Source organism: Scyliorhinus torazame, chromosome 5, assembly GCF_047496885.1.
Source record: "Scyliorhinus torazame isolate Kashiwa2021f chromosome 5, sScyTor2.1, whole genome shotgun sequence".
In the NCBI taxonomy this organism is placed as follows: domain Eukaryota; kingdom Metazoa; phylum Chordata; class Chondrichthyes; order Carcharhiniformes; family Scyliorhinidae; genus Scyliorhinus; species Scyliorhinus torazame.
The window spans coordinates 149,754,187-149,774,873 of NC_092711.1; the positions used below are offsets into that span (position 1 = coordinate 149,754,187).

Below are 20,687 nucleotides of genomic sequence, written 5' to 3' on the forward strand. Positions count from 1 at the left end.
ATCGTGTTTCTGTCACCAGTGATATTGCACCAATAGGAGGCTGAGCTGGGTACGTCCCTCTGAGTCATCCTGACGTCACAATAGAGCTGCCTGAACCAGCCAATAGAAATCATTCTGCTCCACAATGACGTTTCCGGATTCCAGTGCGCAGACCGGCGCGCGGGCGCGGCTGCTCTTGTTCCCCCAACACCTCCTCAGGACAAGGTTTCCAGGCAACCGGCTGCGGCCACAGGGAGAAGCCGCTTGGTGATCTCCGCCACTGCGCATGTTCAAGGTGGAGAAAAAGCTGCGCATGTTCAATGTAGAGGAAAAGCTGCGCATATACGAAAGTGCTCATCCCTGACCTTTCTCCTCAGGTATTGACCAATGGGACGAGTGGGAGGACCGGAAGGACTCTGGTCCTCCAGTCAGTCAGAGCGCGGGCTTTGTGTGAATAAAGATTGAGCTTCACACAGATTGAAACGTCCTCCTGACGCCAACATCTGAAAGTAAAACACTTTCTTTTCTCCCCTTTCCATTTCTTTTCTCATTCTGACTTTCAGTTGGTCACTTCCAGCAACTGAAGGGAAAGGAAGTGAATCCAGGGAGGGTGCAGACTCTGGACAGGTTGGCCCAAGTCTCTCTCTCTCAGAATCACAGACTACAGCACCGATAAGGCCCTTCGGCCAATCAAGTCATCACCGATGCATGAAAAACACCTGACTTGCCTACCAAATGCCATTTGTCAGAGCGTGACTCCAGCTGTGGCCTACCAAAGTTCTACACAATACCAACATGACCTCCCTGCTTTTGAAATCTATATCTCGGGTTGAATGGGCCGGTTAAACGATCTTGTGTTCTTGCGCATCTGATGAATTTGAATGCGGACATTGTGTTCTTGCAGGAGACGCACATAAAGGTGGAAAATCAGACAAGGCTAAGGAAGGGGTGGGTGGGGCAGGGATTCCCGTACCAGCTTAGACATGAAGACAAGGGTGATGGTGGTGTTGGTTAATAAGTGAGTGGCTTTTGAGGTGGGGGAACATTGTGGCCGATCCAGGGGGTGGGTATGTGATGGTTAGTGGGAAGTTGGAGGGGATGCCAATGGTCCTGGTGATCGTTTATGCCTGAATTGTGAATATGTGGACTTTGAGGTGGGTGTTTAGGAACATCCAGGACCTGGACATCCATAGGCTGATTATGGTTTGTGTTGCCGAGGAGGGAGGCGGGCGGGGGGGGGGGGGGGGGAGGGAGGCGGGGGGGAGGGAGGGAGGGGGTGGGAGGGAGGGAGGCGGGGGGGGGAGGGAGGCGGGGGGGGGAGGGAGGCGGGCGGGGGGGAGGGAGGCGGGCGGGGAGGGAGGGAGGCGGGAGGGGGGGGAGGGAGGCGGGCGGGGGGGAGAGAGGCGGGGGGGGCTGAATCAGCACCTTCAGGAAAATTGGAGGGGTGAATATTAGATACAGCAGAGTGAGAATGGAGGGAGAGCGTGTGGGATGGAGATTTACAGCTTTTGGGAATGAGAGAGGAAAGAATGTTCTCTAGGAACTAGAATTGTCTGTTCTGAATTTCTATCCTGTACTGACAGTGATGATTTTTGTAATTGGTTTTTACAGGATATTAGAAAAGGAGGAATTACAGACAGAAATCGCAAAAGTCACATCTTGATCTGACTGAGTCCTTGGGACCTGAATATCATCGGCCTTTGAATCTAGAAGGAGAAATGTTTGACTAATCTGTCTGCTTGAAAAGATTTTAAACATCAATGTGACTGGAAAAGCACCGAGACACACACACCCGAGTGAGAGTGTTCCAGAGCACTGACTGTGGAAAGAGCTTTAACCAGTTACACAGCCTGAAAAAACATCACACCATTCACAGCGGGGAGAGACCGTACACGTGTTCTGTGTGTGGATGAGGCTTCAACTGATTGTCCGACCTGGAGAGACTCAAGGACACCCAAAACATGGAGAAACCGTGGAAATGTGAAGTTTGTGGGAAGAGATTCAGAGTCCGATCGAAGCTGGAGATTCATCAACGCAGTCACACAGGGGAGAGGCCATTTACCTGCTCTGTGTGTGGGAAGGGATTCACTGAATTATCCAGCCTGAAGTCACATGAAAGAGTTCACACTGTGGAGAAGCCGTTTCCCTGCTCTCAGTGTGGGAAGGGATTCAGACATTCATCCACCCTGAAGTCACATCAGCGAATTCATACTGGGGAGAGACCGTTCACCTGCTCTCAGTGTGAGAAGAGATTCACTGCGTTATCTAGCTTGAAGTCACACCAACGGGTTCACACTGGGGAGAAGCCATTCACCTGCTTTCAGTGTGGGAAGGGATTCAGTCAGGTATCCAACCTGAAGACACACCAGCGAGTTCACACTGGGGAGAAGCTATTCACCTGCTCTCAGTGTGGGAAGGAATTCACTGCGTTATTCAGCCTGAAGTCACATCAGCGAATTCACACTGGGGAGAAGCCATTCACCTGCTCTCAGTGTGGGAAAGGATTTACTCAGTCACCCCACCTGCAGGCACACCAGCGAGTTCACAGTGGGGAGAGACCGTTCCCCTGCTGTCAGTGTGGGAAGGAATTCAGAGATTTATCCACCCTGCGGACACACCAGCGAATTCACACAGGGGAGAGGCCGTTCACCTGCTCTCAGTGTGGGAAGAGATTCGCTCAGTTATCCAGCCTGACGATACACCAGCGGGTTCACACAGAGGAGAGGCCGTTCATCTGTTCTCAGTGTGGGAAGGGATTCAGACATTCATCCACCCTGTGGAGACATGAGCGATTTCACACTGGGGAGAAGCCGTTCACCTGCTCTCAGTGTGGTAATGGATTCACTCAGTTATCCCACTTGAAGAGTCACCAGCGAATTCACACTGGGCAGAAGCCATTCACCTGCTCTCATTGTGGGAAAGGATTCCGACATTCATCTAACCTGCAGAGACATCAGCGAGTTCACACGGGGAGAGGCCATTCACCTGCTCTGATTAGGGGAGGCATTGAGTGATCTATCTCACCTGCGGAGACACCGGCGAGTTCGCACAGGGGAGAGGCCGTTCATCTGCTCTCAATGTGGGAACACATTTTGTGTTTCATCACAACTACTGAGACACCAACAAGTTCACAATTGATTGCAGGGATTGAATTCTGCTGTTGTTGTTTCTGCTCTCAATTACATTCAGAACTGCAATTTATTCATCCTGTCAATTGGTCAATACGGATAGTCTTTCTACTGGAAAGACTGGTCTTGCAACGTTTCCTCCAGTGGGCTGATGCTCTTTGAGCTTTGTTGCGAATACGTGGTTTCCAATGTCACAAGGGTCAAGAGTGGAAATGTGTTGGAAGTTAGAAGATATTTAGTTCCCATTTCTGTTTGGAACCCCCTAAAGCATGCCACGTTGCCATGAAGATGGGCTATGGTGGTTACATGGTTCTTTGTTTAATTTTTCTGTGTGTTTCTCAAAGAATGAAACTGTTGAGGTAGGAGGGACAGGTTGTCTGTGGTAGGTTGGGAAATTACAATAAAAGGTTAGACAATAAACAGACATTTGCTGGCATTTAAAGATTTATTACATATTTGCAACAAATACACATTCCTTTCAGGAACAAAAATCCACAGGAAAAGTGATGCAGTAATTCTTCCCACCTACTGAGACACCAAAAGGTTCACAATTGATTGCAGGAGTTGGCTTCTGTTATTGTTTCTACTCTCAATTATATTCAGCACTGCCGTTCATTTTCACAGCTGCTCAGATATAGATTCCTTTAAGAAACAAAAATCCAACAGGAATGGTGATGCAACCGTAGCGAACAAGAAAAGTTACAGATTCCATTAGATCCAAGGAAGAGGCTCATAAAGTGGCAAAAATAGTAGTGAGCCTGAGGATTGGGAACTAGTTTTAGAATTTAGCAAAGGAGGATCAAGAAACTGATAAAGAGAAAATAGAATATGAGAGCAAACTGGAGAGAACTGGAAAAGCTCCTATAGAAATGTGAAAAGGAAAAGATTAGCAAAGACCAATGTGGGTCCATTCCAGACAGAGACAGGAGAGTTTATAATGGGGAATAAGGAAATGGCAGAGAAACTAAACACTGTGTCTGGCTTCATGGAGGAAAATACAGAAATTCTCCCCAAAACATGAGAACACCAAGGGGTTCTCACAATTGTGAGCATGAGTGAAAAAGTAGTACTGGAGAATTTAATTGGATTAAAAATTAATAAATCCCCAAAAGCTGATGCAGCATGGGTTCACAAAGGGTAGGTCGTGTCTGACTAATTTGGTAGAATTTTTTGAGGCCGTTACCAGTGCAGTAGATAATGGGGAGCCAATGGATGTGGTATATCTGGATTTCCAGAAAGCTTTTGACAAGGTGCCACACAAAAGGTTGCTGCATAAACTAAAGATGCATGGCATTGAGGTAAAGTGGTAGCATGGGTAGAGGATTGGTTAACTAACAGAAAGCAGAGAGTGGGGATAAATGGGTGTTTCTCTGGTTGGCAACCTGTAACTAGTGGGGTCCCTCAAGGATCAGTGTTGGGCCCGCAGTTGTTCACAATTTACATAGACGATTTGGAGTTGGGGACCAAGTACAATGTGTCAAAGTTTGCAGACGACACTAAGATGAGTGGTAAAGCAAAAGGTGCAGAGGATACCGGAAGTCTGCAGAAGGATTTGGATAAGTTAGGTGAATGGGCTAGGGTCTGGCAGATGGAATTCAATGTTGCCAAGTGTGAGGCTATCCATTTTGGGAGGAATAACAGCAGAATGGATTATTATTTAAACGGTAAGATGTTAAAACATGCTGCTGCGCAGAGGGACCTGGGTGTGCTGGTGCACGAGTCGCAAAAAGTTGGTGTGCAGGTGCAACAGGTGATTAAGAAGGCTAATCGAGTTTTGTCTTTCATTGCTAGAGGGATGGAGTTCAAGACTAGTGAGGTTATGCTGCAATTGTATAGGGTGTTGGTGAGGCCGCATCTGGAGTATTGTGTTCAGTTTTGGTCTCCTTACCTGAGAAAGGACATATTGGCACTGTAGGGAGTGCAGAGGAGATTCACTAGGTTGATCCCAGAGTTGAGGGGATTAGATTATGACGAGAGGTTGAGTAGACTGGGACTGTACTCATTGGAGTTTAGAAGGATGCGGGGGGGATCTTATTGAGACAGAGAAAATTATGAAGGGAATAGGTAGGATAGATGCGGGCAGGTTGTTTCCACTGGTCGGGGAAAGCAGAACTAGGGGGCATAGCCTCAAAATAAGGGGAAGTAGATTTAGGACGGAATGTAGGAGGAACCTCTTCACCCAAAGGGTTGTGAATCTCTGGAATTCCTTGCCCAGTGAAGCAGTTGAGGCTCCTTCTTTAAACGTTTTTAAGAAAAAGGTGGATGCCTTTCTAAAGAATGAAGGGATTCGGGGATATGGTGTACGGGCCGGAGAGTGGAGCTGAGTCCACAAAGATCAGCCATGATCTCATTAAATGGCGGAGCAGGCTCGAGTGGCCAGATGGCCTACTCCTGTTCCTAATTCTTATGTTCTTATGAATCCGACCAAGGTTCCCATTTTACGGGACGTGTCATGCAGAACGTCCTCACGATATTTGGCATCACCCAAAAATTCCACATAGCATACCACCCACGTGGTATCGTGGAGGGCATTAATCGGACCCTAAAAACCACCCTCAGAAAAATGGTCCAGCAGAACAACACCACTTGGGACTCAGTCCTCCCTTTTGTGCTGATTCTTTGCGTAACACTATTTCTACCTCCAGAGGTTACACACCACACACCCTCATGACCGGACGCCCATGCAAGGCACAGAATATTTGTTAGGTTTGGACCTGACCAGCCCCGAAGTGACGGCCCTCCATTAGTTGCAAATGTTAAAACGGCTCAGCTAGCAGCTGCAGTAAAATTGGGCACCAGAAAGAAACAAAGCAAGGCTTGTTTCAACAAGACAGTGCATGCGACTGAGTATAGTATCTGACAGCAAGTGATGCTTTCTGTATATAACCCCAGCATATTCCTGTCACCAAAATACTCGGGTCCGTATTACATTGCGGATAAAGTAAGCCCTTCCGTTTACAAAATAAAGTACCCCAATGGTAAGACTGCGTGGTTTCATATAAACCAGCTGAAGGCTTATGGAACACAGTCGAACCACGCACACCACGTCATGCTTGACGCAGCACACCACACCCCGCCCACAGCCAACATAACCCTACCAACCCCCACCACGACCAGCCCAGCCACGGACTCGACCTTAACGCCATCCCCGAAATATACACTCCGCCCCGGAATGCCCACAGACTGCAGCAGCAGAGACAGCGACTGTGACTTGGACGATAGCCACAGCACGCCTCCCTACTATCCCCATGCACCAGGACCCACACCTAGCGACTCCGACTTCGATCCAAGTGATCCTTTCCTGATCACTTTCCTGAACAAGCCCCACCACCGAACCACACTGACGACCCCAATTTTGTCCCCACACAACTAGACACCAATTACTGGCACCGAGATAACTCATACCGACTCGTCCGCAACGACGAGAGCGACCCCAACTCACACTAGGCAGCCCTTTCAGCCCTAATCCACTCCAGAGTTTGGCACCCGGGAGAAGAGGACGACCTTGGGTCTGACTCCCAAACCGCCAACCCCTTTGCGACCCTGTTCGCAACCGAGAACTGAGGTGCCCAGATGATGTTTTAAAGGAACCGCTTGGGAGAAGTGTTGTCCTTTCTGATGGCACCTGCAGAATGTTTTATGTTGTTTGTAAGTTTGTTCAATGTTGTATGTCCGACAGGAGAATTTTTCTCACTGCCACACGCCTATTCGGCCGAAACCTCTGAGAACTTGCCTTCGGAGACTAACCATTGCCAGACGCCAATTCACCTGAAACCTCTGAGCACTTGCCCACAGAGACCCAATGTTGCCAGACACTTGTTCAGAGGAACTAGCTTGGCTGCAGACACTTGTTGGGGTAGCAGACGCCCGATCGTAACTGCCCTTCTGGTTCGAAGGATAGAACCACTACGGCAGCCCCACCACGATGACTACATTTTTGCCCGTTCTTGTCGGTTGCTCAGGCAGTGGAGAAACGGCTTGAGACCCGCCCTGCCTGGAAACCCCCCGCTGGTCAACTACGCTCAGGTAGGAGAGATACGGCATTGGTAGCCATCCTACCCGGGGACTCCATCCAAATCGTACCCGTCGCGGCCCATACGCACCTCATTTTGGCATTTTTCAGTTCAAAAGGTTTTGTTTGTTTAGGTAACCTTTAGGTTGCCAGCCATCTGCTATTTACATCCTGGAACATTTGGATGCTAAATCAGCACTGGTTCATCATTGGGAAGTGTGTCTTCTCCTGAAAATTTGTTTTTTTATAAAATGAGGGAGTCACACATAGTGACCAATTATAAAGGGAATAATTGGCACAAAAGGACAGACACACTAGCATACCAGATATTAAAGATAGTTACAGACGCTATGCTTGTTTCTACAGAACTCCAGGACCGGAGAAAACAAAGAAAAGGAAAGAGAACAGCCATGAGGACTTCCTTCATATGGATCAACATAATGTTATTGGACATTTGGTTGCGCGTGACCGCGAACCCCATGACTTCAAACCCCCCAGCCGTTAATGTTTCATTGCCCCGCAGTACCCAGAGCCCAGTCACCAGTGACACTACATCTTCTTGGTGTGCCAGGTTCATAACCTGGTACTCCCTGTCCTATGTAATCGAAACACTATTAACGTTGGTGATACTCTGCTGTGTAGTGCAGACTATGCGTCTACGAAAATGGAGAAGGAGAGCCTACCGCACTTGAACCCCGGTATATAGGATCAGATCCCTTATGTTCGGTTACGACCAGACCCCCGACCCCCACGATCTATTATAAAATAATAAAGTGCATTCACTTGCGTTTATTGTTGTTGTAAATAAAGAGATGTAAAAAACTTTTTCATGAGCAAAATTTGTATGATCCTGAGCTTGACTGCCAAGCCAGGAGAGACTGTATGAAATGCTATGATTTTGTTGTATGATTGAGGAAGGTAGGATAATGCAATGTTTAAGCGAGTGTAGTATATTAAGGATAAGTTAGAGGTTCCAAGTTTGTTGTTTTGTAATGCATGTCCCTGTCTGACATAGCGCCCTTAGAATTGTTAGTTAAAATTTTTTGTGCATAGCTATGGTCAGTGCAGAGGCCATGAAGGAAGTGTCCCCCCCTGCCCCAGGTCTGGGAATGGAAAGTAACATAATGATGTGATCCTTCACGCTTCGCGTTAGGATCACAAGGAGGGCTTGTAGCCAGTGAAAATGGCTAACTCCCGATTAGAATGGCCAAACCCCGATTTAAAATGGCAAACGGAAGAGGCTGATGGGAAAATCAGCCAACAGGACTCAAACAGACAGCAGCAGGTAAAACTGTGTATTCGCCTCTGGGGAGGCTGGACAGAATCGATACCTGCAGCCATCAGCAGAACAACACACCGGCCATCTGAATATTAATTAGCAATCCCCGGGAACAATGTGCAACAAATTAGACACAAAGCCAACCCAGACTTTTCGGCGCCAGCAGGAGCCTACACAAAGAGAGGTGAACGACCACCCCAAAACCGCCCATTGATCAAGGAATCGCTCCAGCATTGGAGAATATCGAACCAAGTGATTGGGACAAAGTCCAATCACTTGGAACCAGGTACAGGGTCCGCCCCGAAAGGCGGGAAGCCTCTGGGGACTATAAGAATAGAGTCCAAGTTCAAATCGATCTCTCTGCACCCTTCTTCTCCTCTCTCCATCCTTCGAGACCCTTCTGCTGACCTTCTGCAACAGCTGCTAAAATGGTAAGTCTTACTTCAACACTCGCTACGAGATAGGCGCTCCTGGCTATCGACCTGTACCAGCTTTGAATCCCGCAGGCTCAGAACCCATACGAAAGGCCATTCGTTTCCCTGACCTGGTGGGCCATTCCCAAAGTTAAGTATTGGCCTGTTAGTTGTAGGAAGTAGCTTAGAAGTAGAATTAACGTATAAGTATTTACTGTATATAATAAATGTGCGTTGATTTAACTCTTACTAAGCGGTGTGTTGGATTATTGATCATTACTCGGACTTGAACCACGTGGCGGTATCAGAAAGATACCTGGTGACTCAAGAGCAAAGGTGATAGAAGAAGAGCAATTAAACTAAGGCTAAAACGAGCAACATTTGTCCTCTGCTCACTTTTAAAGGCTTCCCAATCCTCTGGCTTCCCACTAATCCTCGCTACTTCGTAAACTTTTTCTTTAGTTTTTATGCTGTCCTTGACATCCCTCATCAGCCATGGATGCCTTGTCCTCCACTTAGCATATATTCTGCTCCTTGGGATGAATTTCTGTTGTGCCTGCCTAATAACCCCCCAAAACTCCTGCCATTGCTGTTCCACTATCTTCCCTGCTAGGCTCCTTTTCCAATCAACTCCGGCTAGCTCCTCCCTCATGTCTTTGTAGTTACCTTTATTTCATTGTAATAAAATACGGTGAATAGCCTCCTGCACTGTAGGGATTTGAGAATCCCAGAATTATTGCACAGCACTTGGAAAACAGTGGCAGGATTGGGCAGAGTCAGCATGGATTTATGAAAGGGAAAATCATGCTTGACAAATCGACTGGAATTCAGCAAAATGAGGGAGATGTTGACGCGTAGCTGGGTTCGATTCCCGGGCAGGGCATGATGCTTTATTGTTGTCCAGCAAACCGTTCAACGAAGCTGAATCGCAGTTTCACAGGAAAGAGCTCTGCCAGAATCAGTTAAGTGAGATTTGTTGTTTCACATCAGAGCTTAAAAAGTCCAAGTGCAGCAGGTCGAGAACAAGTACAGATGCTGGAAGAGACGGAGAGATGTTGACGTCAGCCAAAATTTGGGTGGTAATGGGCCAGATGTTATTGCTCACCAGAGACAAGTATCTCCCAGATCTGGGTGCAAATCTCGGGCGTGGCATCAGGAAAATTTCTCACTCAAATTATTCAGTGCATTGAGGTCTCAGGAGCTGAATACAACGAAAGAAGCATAAGTCATTTAGGGATTATGTAAATGCTGCGCGGAGGTTAAGTGAGCGGGGTATAATCTACCTGCATGTTTCTGAGCCTGTGCTCGGTGTATTGGGAGGTTTGCTCCTGGTTGGACTGTCCCCGGGATGGGCAGTAACCCGCTGATTGAAGCTGCAGTCCACGCGTTCTGCTGGCAGCGAGTGAATGGAGAGTTTGGGTAAAATCATAGATTATCATAGATTATCATAGAATTTACAGTGCAGAAGGAGGCCATTCGGCCCTTCGAGTCTGCACCGGCTCTTGGAAAGAGCACCCCACCCAAGGCCAACACCTCCACCCCATCCCCATAACCCAGTAACCCCACCCAACACTAAGGGCAATTTTGGACACTAAGGGCAATTTATCATGGCCAATCCACCTAACCTGCACATCTTTGGACTGTGGGAGGAAACCGGGGCACCCGGAGGAAACCCACGCACACACAGGGAGGATGTGCAGACTCCGCACAGACAGTGACCCAAGCCAGAATCGAACCTGGGACCCTGGAGCTGTGAAGCAATTGTGCTATCCACAATGCTACCGTGCTGCCCTAATCCTGCTGCTTGTCCCTCTCTCACCCACTGTGGAGCCGGGGAAGAAAGAATCTCATTCAAAACTTGTGGAAGTGTAAATGTGTGATGACGAATTGTGTTAATGTTTAACAACAAATCGGAACGTGGAAGCTTTGCCTCATAGTTACAGATGAGTAAGTTTCTTGCTTATGCCCAGTCTGAAACAGGGGAGTAACCCGTGAAAGTGTACAAACTCAGCAATAGCATGATGGGAAAAATAGCCAACTTATGTAACCAAGTGTAAGACAGCTGTGTCAGCTAAGTGCCAAGTTCAGACCCTGACAAACTAGACAAAGCTAAGAATCCACATAATCGTATCATACACGGCCAGAAGAGGGAAAATAGTGCCTGACCTTAGTAAAACCCGATAACAAAGCCACGATCCAGGAATGTCCCAATAACACAACCTCCTCATGACCTAGGTCCATCTGCGTCAAGGCATCATGAGGGCAGAGGTGAAAAACAAAATAGGACCACGTCTTAAATCCTCTAAAGACAAAATACTGCAAATAAGCCGAGTCAGGGTCTTTCCATGACAACATGTTTGATCAGAAGTTATGACTGTATTGACATTTTTGAACAAGGTCTGTTTTTGTAAAATGATACAGCTTTTGTATAAATAGTGAACGTTTTCTCCATGTCTTTGCGAGCTTGAGAAAGAATGAGCAGGTTTACCTTAACAGCTCTCTCTCTCTCTAACCTGTAGCCATCTGCATGCAGACTTTGGTCAATAAAGACGAAGTTAGTTTTATCGAAACCAAGGTGTAAAGTTGTTTTTTTCACAGTCTTGAAGTAGGAAACATTTTAAAAGACGACAGTGGCGCTGCGAGCCCTCACCAATACCCTGAGTGGCTTCCGTGGGGGACCGAACAAGTGATCGAGCACGAACCCGGAGAGCGGAGACGGACGGCGCAACAAGGTAAGCTTTAACCTTGGTCTCTCTCTCTCTCTCGGATCGGTGCTGTGACCCCTCGTCCCTGACGGATAACACTGACAGGTGACGGTGTTCGAATCTAAATTTGACTGAGAGTAATGTTCTTAGGGTCTGGGACCCGATTGTCGTTCAAAGCCTAAGGTCAGGGACCACCTGCTCTTGTTTTTTTTTTCCAGGACAGGGATACACAGGCTTGGCTAGGTCAGGGACCAGATTTGGATTTTTGATTTTTAAATTTACAAGGCAGTTTTTCCCCATTTTTTTTCTTCTCTCTCTCTTTTAATTTTTTTTCCACTCCTTAAAAGTCATGGGCCAGTGCCTGGACAAAACGGAGGACAATTCTCCCTTGCTTTTTATGTGCACCATGTTCCCTGATAAGGAACGCAATTTACGCCTCTTGTCTTCAGCTTTAAATAAGAAATTCGGATCTGAAATTTGGCCACTAGGTGGTACCTGGAATTTAGAAAACTACACCGCGGCAGAGACAGCCCTTTGGTCTCGGAATGCCGGAGCCAAATGGAAGAAATTAATTACCAAATGGCAAAAAGAATCAGACAGACGACAGAAACTGTCCTTGTTAATGACTTGGAGGGACAATGCCCGTAGGAGAGGGATTGCTGATTATAAAGACGGAGAAACCAAAGACTGGGAAACGTTGAAATTCGAATGTGAACTATGGGACAGGAAAGATCCTAAGAATCAAGGGGGGGATAATACTGCATCGGGTGGTAAGCAGGTCGGAATAGCCCATCAGATTAAAAATCAGGAGGATCCTCCCACTACCTCTGGCATGCCGTTGTTTCCCTATTTGATTGATACAGAGGAGGAGGAGGAGGAATTAAATCCCACGATGCCCCCATGGCCACCTCTTCCCACCTCCACGGTGCGGCAGCCCCGTTCTCACACTCCCCCTTGTAACAATCTTGCTGCCGATAATCTCCCTGCTCCTATTACTCCCATTGCAACACGCACTCGCTCAAAAGCACCAACCACCTTCCTCGATCAGCCCGTTACCTCTGTTAATCAGGCTTTCCAAGAATTAACTATCAGTACAGGACCGGTAGAGGAGCCTTTTCCACCACCGCCTCCCCCTGCAAATTTTCCAATCCGACGTCTCGTTAACCCTCGAGCGACTGATGACGACGACCAATTTATTGAGACATGGCAGGCTTTTAAACCTCAGGAGCTCTGTTTGATCATGGCTCACTGTCCGCCACATAAAACGGACCCAGAGGGCTTTACTGAATATCTGAGGAGAACTGCGACTGTGTATGGTGCTACCCCTAGGGATCAGTATTCCCTTATTTTTTCATCCCTTCCCCCAGATTTAGGTGAGAAATGGAAACGAGAATTAGGGGATCATGGAACCACATGGGATGCGTTTAAAACCAACAATCCATCAGATGAGGCTCAACTCGCTTTAATGTTCCCAGCACTTAAGCGTGCTCTCCGTAAACCTGTAGATATCTCCAAAATTCTTGATTGTACACCCACTCCTAAGGAGGAGGGTCCTGAATTTTTTGACCGCTTTTGTGGAATTTACACTTTATTCCGGTGATGAGACTTTTAATGCGGGGTTGAAATCTCCCCAGTTCAATGCGCTGCTTATGCAGGTCGTGCCAGACCGCATAGCAACCAGTATTAAAACTAATAATATGGATTGGTCTGATAGCTCCAAATCCCACATGCGACGTGCTATCTCTTATTACTGGAGCAATGGCCGTGACCGCAAAGCTTTCGGAAGGGACCCTCCTACACCCAGAATAAAGTCGGAGTTTGTCCAGCGACCCCCTCGCAGGAACGCCCCACCTTATGAACATCACCAAGGCCCTCCCCGGCCTTGTCCTCCAACCCGAGACAGTGTCACTTGCTTTAATTGCAGACGGACGGGTCACTACGCTAGGGATTGCCTTGCATCACGCAGAGACAGGGCACCCCTTCCACGGCGGTATGCTCCCTTCACTGACTCCCACCCCTATTGACTGGCCCGCTCCAATTTCCCGGTTCTCTCTGGCGACCACTCTGAGGAACCCACAGCTACAATTCACATTGAGGGTATTCCCGTCCCCTTCCTCATTGATACAGGGGCAACTGCTTCTACGTTGAATTTAACGTTAGTTAAACAGTATTGTTTTCCTCTCTCAGACGAATATGTGGAACTTTCTGGTTTTATGGGTGAGGGGTCTATATACCAACTCACGAAACCCCTTCTGGTTTAATTTAATGACCGTCAATGTTGTATTCCCTTCACTGTCACGCGTACCCTCGGTGTTAACCTTGCTGGCCGTGATCTGTTATGTCCCTTACAAGTTGAGATTGTTTGCGTTGACGACGGCGTCACGATCTCCACGGCTCCACAAGTCCAGACTCGAAATTTACCCCTTTTTTTCACTCCCCAATGGTGGTCCGTTAATTTTGATCACTCCAATTTTTCACCTCCCTTGCATGTTCCTCATCCACACGTGACCCTTTGCTATGACCACACGGGGTGCTCGCCCGATTTGGAGACCATCTACCGGGACTCCCTCGGGTCCACGGTGGCAGTTACTTTCATCGCTCATGCTGAGGGAAAAGAGGGCTCTGCATTTCTTGTTGAAGTGCCCCTCGTATTCTGGAATCAGTCTGGACTAGTGGCACCTCACGTTACCCTCACTGTCAATGCAGGCTACAGTGCCAGGTCACTGGGCTTTCTGGTTGCTACCCTCCAAGGAAAATGTGATCCTTTTTATACTGGACAACAGACCTTCCCTGAAGGCACGTTACAGTATTTTTCACAGCCCTTTTGTGTTGATGGTACATTGAACCACCATCGGACCAACCGTTCCTCATCCCCAGAGATTCCTGCAGACTTATGGGCTGCGTCCAATCACAAAGTGGGTCTTACTAATGTGCCTCCAGTTCTCATTAAGGTTAAGTCCGGTGTGCCCCTGCCCTCCATTTCTCAGTACCCTATTCGTCCTGACGCTGAGGAAGGAATCTCCAGCATGATACAATCCTTCCTTCAGCAGGGAATTTTCGTTCCGTGCCAATCGCCCTGTAACACTCCTATTCTTCCAGTTCCTAAGGTTGGGAGGCCGTCTGAATGGCGTTTGGTCCAGGACCTCCGCCGTATCAATCAAATCGTTGAACCCTTGCATCCCCTGGTCACTAACCCGGCTACAATCCTCAGTAATATCCCGCCTGAGGCAGCTGTCTTTACCCTTGTGGACTTACAACACGCCTTTTTTGCGATACCCCTTGCCGCTGAATCCCAGTATTTGTTTGCCTTCACATTCAAAGGGCACCAGTACACTTGGACTAGGCTACCGCAAGGTTTCATTCATTCACCGACACTCTTCTCACAGGCACTGCACTCCCAATTAGCTACTTTGACAGCCCCGGGGGGGGTCTACTATTATACAGTATGTCGATGACTTACTCCTTGCTCGCCCTGACTTTGCTTCTAACGAACGCGACTCAATTTATCTGCTCACCCGTCTCCATTCCTGGGGATATGTAATACCACCTAATAAAGTACACAAAGGACAGAGGCAGGTTAAATTTCTGGGCGTTCTGATCAGCGCTACTGAACGTTCCCTTACGCAGCATCGTATTACTCCCATTTTGCAAACCGCACTTCCTACCTCGCCGAAGCAGATGAGAGCCTTTTTAGGTTTAGTGAACTTTTGCAGACAATGGATTCCGAATGTTACTGCTCATACTAAGGAGCTTACTCCTTATTCCTCCCAGAATTCACCCCTTAAGTTTGAACTACCCGATTTAGCACAGCAATCTTTTGTTACTCTCAAGAACGCGCTGGCTTCCGCCCCGGCTCTAGGACGACCTCTTTATGACAGGCCCTTCCAGTTGTATGTTAATGTCCTTGACCTATGTGCCACGGGTGTCTTGACACAGGAACATGGTGACCAACGCCGTCCGGTTGCCTATTATTCTACTAAATTGGATCCAGTAGCTTGTGGTTTGCCCCCCTGCACTCAAATTCTCACTGCTGTACATGTGTTAGCTCAGGCAGCCTCTAATCTAACCCTTCATCAGCCCGTGCATGTGTATACCTCACACTCTGTTGTGGCTCTCCTTACATCTCAGCAGACCCAGCATCTGACACAGGCCCGCTTGAGCCGATATGAGGTCTCACTATTACAGAACCCATATCTGTCTTTCCATTACTGTTCCACTTTAAATCCCGCAGCATTCCTCGAACATCCCCCTGATGTACTTGTTGATCCACCACATGATTGTTTGCTTAGGAATCACTTCCTTACCGCAACTCGTCCCGATTTAACTGACCACCCTCTTGATAATCCTGATCTCACTTTTTATGTTGATGGCAGTTCTTCTATTTCCCAAATGGGTGTCCCGCAATCGGGGTATGCCATTGTTACAGACACTGACATTCTGGAAGCAGCTGCTTTCCAGATTCCAGTCTCGGCACAGAAAGCTGAGCTATTCGCCCTTACTAGAGCTTGTGTTCTGGCCAAAGACCAAAGTGCGAATGTGTACACAGACTCTAGGTACGCTTTTGGTGTCACCCACGATTTTGGCCGCCTCTGGCAGCAACGTGGATCCCTTACCTCTGCAGGCTCTCCCATTCTAAATGCTCTTTGGGTTAAAAATCTCCTCGTTGCTATTCAACTTCCTCGTCAACTGGCTATCATTAAATGTGCTGCGCACACTTCCGGGGACACTCCTGTGCAATTAGGAAACGCCCGTGCTGATTCAGCCGCTAAGGCAGCGTCTGCATCAGCACCTATGATTGTTCACGCAGGGGGTACACAGGCTTTAAATCAGCTACCTATTCTAGCAGAAAAGGGCATGCCAGAGTTAGCCGAAATTCAAAGGTTACAGAGGGACGCTTCTGATTCTGAGCGCACACTATGGAAGTCAATGGGGTGTTCGCACTCGTTGACACAAAACCTCTGGCTTACCCCAGTAGGTCAAGTTTGTGTTCCAGATTCGTTATTGCCGATACTTATTGATTATTTGCATTCTTGTACTCATCTTGGCAAGGAGGGAATGGTACAGCTACTTTTGAAAACTTGGTGGCACCCAGATCTGAATACAGCAGCACAAATGCGGCTGGATCGATGTCTTATTTGCATGAAAAATAATAAGGGTAAAGGCATTAAATGCCCTCCCGGAACAACCCCCTTGCCAGATGGTCCTTTTGCCTGCATACAGCTTGATTTTATTGAATTACCTAAAGTACAATGCTATAAATATTGTTTAGTGATCATTGATGTATTTAGTAAATGGATTGAAGCCTTCCCCACCACCAACTGTACTGCACATACGGTGGTAAAATTACTATTGACAGAAATTATTCCCCGATTTGGGATTCCCAGAACGATGAGCTCAGACAATGGGACACATTTTGTGGCTCGAATCAATTCTGAATTATGCAAAGCACTCAAAATTAAACAACAACTGCACTGTGCGTATCATCCACAGGCAGCAGGAATTGTAGAAAGAGCAAATGGGACCTTAAAAGAAAAATTATCTAAATTGACCGAAGAAACTGGATTAAATTGGCTAAAGATATTGCCTTTGGCACTGTTTCACATGAGGGTTACTCCACATTCGCGGTCTGGACTGTCAGCTGCAGAGATAGTCTACGGTCGGCCAATGAGGACTCCCTGGGATGCCCATGAAGAACCCCTAGAGGGAGTAGACCTCCATGTTATGGGAGATAAAATGCTGAGTTATTTGAAGCAATTAACATTTTCTTTAAAGTTTCTCCACTCGCAGGTAAAACAGGCCCATCTCCCAGCAGCAGCCGGAACAAAGATCCCTCGATATCCAGTAGTCAAACCAGGAGACTACGTGCTGATAAAGAATTGGGACAGAGAGAAGTTAGGGCAACGCTGGAGCGGCCCTTTTCAAGTATTGCTGACTACACCGACTGCCGTTAAACTCGAAGGACGTTCGAGTTGGGTACACCTATCGGATTGTAAGAAGATTGGTTTCAGCCCCAACGAGGACGCAGAATGAGGATCTTCATTATCACATTTGGACTATTTGGACTAATTGGTCTTAATGGCCATTCGACAGTAGGCGAACAAACTGACCAAGAGCTGCGTGCTAATAGCTTTCTATATATGTCATATATTTATGCTGACAGATTGAATGTAAGTAACTGTTGGGTTAGTACCCGTATCCCCATCCATTCCAAGGAGGGGCTACCTCTCCAATCACTCCCATTCCACTTAGCAGAAACAGTTGAGTGGGTTCTGCGTCAAAACCGAACACAGGGGTTCGGTGGAGATATGAAAATTTGGAGATCGGCTGGCTATGGGATGACTAGATTTTTAGCCTGGTATCAACCTGGATATCCCCATGTTTCGAATCCCCCTGCCCTTACCATCCCATCGAGCACTGCGCAAGGATCCCGATGTTTTAGTAAATCAGGAGAAGGACCATCAATGGGGCAGAGTAGGTATAATCTTACAACCGAATGGCAGGGACCGATACCAAACCCTCCAACAAGGGTATGTTTGTTCTTGATTGGTCCAGGGTGTGGAATAAAACATCAAATAGCTCATGGACGCATAATTCCCAGGTACCCTGGATGACATAGGCTGAGAATTTTACGGCCTATAACGAAGTGTAAGACAGCTGTGTCAGCTAAGTGCCAAGTTCAGACCCTGACAAACTAGATAAAGCTAAGAATCCACATAATCATATCATACAAGGCCAGAAGAGGGAAAATAGTGCCTGACCTTAGTAAAACCTGATAATGTTCCAATAACACAACCTCCTCATGACCTAGGTCCATCTGCGTCAAGGCATCATGAGGGCAGAGGTGAAAAACAAAATAGGACCACGTCTTAAATCCTCTAAAGACAAAATACTGCAAATAAGCCGAGTCAGGGTCTTTCCATGACAACATGTTTGATCAGAAGTTATGACTGTATTGACATTTTTGAACAAGGTCTGTTTTTGTAAAATGATACAGCTTTTGTATAAATAGTGAACATTTTCTCCATGTCTTTGCGAGCTTGAGAAAGAATGAGCAGGTTTACCTTAACAGCTCTCTCTCTCTCTAACCTGTAGCCATCTGCAGTCTTGAAGTAGGAAAAATTTTAAAAGACGACAGTCAGCATGGATTTATGAAAGGGAAAATCATGCTTGACAAATCGACTGGAATTCAGCAAAATGAGGGAGATGTTGACGCGGAGCTGGGTTCGATTCCCGGGCAGGGCATGATGCTTTATTGTTGTCCAGCAAACCGTTCAACGAAGCTGAATCGCAGTTTCACAGAAAAGAGCTCTGCCAGAATCAGTTCAGTGAGATTTGTTGTTTCACATCAGAGCTGAAAAAGTCCAAGTGCAAGCAGGTCGAGAACAAGTACAGATGCTGGAAGAGACGGAGAGATGTTGACGTCAGCCAAAATTTGGGTGGTAATGGGCCAGATGTTATTGCTCACCAGACACAAGTATCTCCCAGATTTGGGTGCAAATCTCGGGCGTGGCATCAGGAAAATTTCTCACTCAAATTATTCAGTGCATTGAGGTCTCAGGAGCTGAATACAACGAAAGAAGCATAAGTCATTTAGGGATTGTGTAAATGCTGCGCGGAGGTTAAATGAGCGGGGTATAATCTACCTGCAAGTTTCTGAGCCTGTGCTCGGTGTATTGGGAGGTTTGCTCCTGGTTGGACTGTCCCCGGGATGGGCAGTTAGCCGCTGATTGAAGCTGCAGTCCCCGCGTTCTGCTGGCAGCGGGTGAATGGAGAGTTTGGGTAAAATCCTGCTGCTTGTCCCTCTCTCACCCACTGTGGAGCCGGGGAAGAAAGAATCTCATTCAAAACTTGTGGAAGTATAAATGTCACAAGGCTGTGAGATGACGTGTTTAACAACAAATCGGAACGAGGAAGCTTTGCCTCATAGTTACAGATGAGTAAGTTTCTTGCTTATGCCCAGTCTGAAACAGTCTGAAACAGGGGAGTTTGTGTATGTTAAGCAAACGTGATAGTTTCACGTCAGAAAAAGATCAACAAAAATTCTAATATTGATCAAAACTTAATTGCGGAAAGGATTAACTGTCAATGTTTTGAAAAATTGAAATGAGTTATTTGGAATTACTAATGAATGTCCGCCGGATAAGTTTCACAGCAGCCACAGTGATAAGGTTGGTGGGATTTTGGAAATTGGAAGTTACACATGAGCAACTGTTGGGACTATTTCACCTCACTATCGATTTCATGTTACAGCGAACAACAATCGGTGTTGTGATTGGCTGAAGATGTCACTTCTGTTCATTTTAAACATGTAATTTTGTATACTTCTAATGAAAACTCGGAAACCAAAACAAAAGGTGAGTGATATTCTGTAAACCGGGTTAAAATTTTCCGTGTCAGTTTCCCTGGTGGTCTAGTGGTTAGGATTCGGCGCTTTTACCGCCGCGGGTTCGATTCCCGGTCAGGGAATGATGAATTATTGTTGTCCAGCAAAATGTTCAATGAAACTGAATCGCAGTTTCACAGAAAGGAGCTGTGCCAGAATCAGTTCAGTGACATTTGTCGTTTCATATCAGAGCTGAAAAAGTCACAAGTGCAGCAGGTGGAGAACAAATACAGAGGCAGGAAGAAACGGTCAGTGATTGGCTGCAATGCAAGTGAGAGAGCTGTTGACGCAAGCGCAAATCTGCGTGGTATTGGGCCGGATGTTATTGCTCTCACAGACAGAAATATCTCCCCGATCTCGGTGCAAATCTCCAACGTGATGACAAGAAAACTTCGAACTGAAATTATTCAGTCCATTGAGGTCACAGGATCTGAATACACCTAAAGAAGCTCAAAGGATGTTCCACTGACTGAGGAATTGTGTAAATGCTGCTCGGAGGTTAAGTGAGCGGGGTATAATCTACCTGCATGTTTCTGAGCCTGTGCTCGGTGTATTGGGAGCTTTGCTCCTGGTTGGGGTGTCCCCGGGATGGGCAGTAACCCGCTGATTGAAGCTGCAGTCCCCGCGTTCGGGTAAAATCCTGCTGCTTGTCCCTCTCTCACCCACTGTGGAGCCAGGCAAGAAATAATCTCATTCAAAACTTGTGGAAGTGTAAATGTCACATGGCTGTGAGATGACGTGTTGTGTTAATGTTTAACAACATATTGGAACCAGGAAGCTTTCCTCAT

At 47.0% G+C, this 20,687-nt stretch overlaps 1 protein-coding gene across 1 annotated transcript in view; it reads left to right on the forward strand.

The window, feature by feature from the left end:
- The first annotated feature begins 57 nt into the window (after window positions 1–57).
- The window catches only part of LOC140420064 (uncharacterized), a 57,103-nt gene continuing 36,473 nt past the window's right edge, over window positions 58–20,687 (forward strand). The window contains exons 1-3 of the mRNA XM_072504090.1: window positions 58–356; window positions 1,591–2,935; window positions 11,653–11,658. Of these exons, the coding sequence (XP_072360191.1) occupies window positions 1,941–2,935; window positions 11,653–11,658 (1,001 nt within the window). The 5' untranslated portion in view covers window positions 58–356; window positions 1,591–1,940. The remainder of the gene's footprint in view (window positions 357–1,590; window positions 2,936–11,652; window positions 11,659–20,687) is intronic.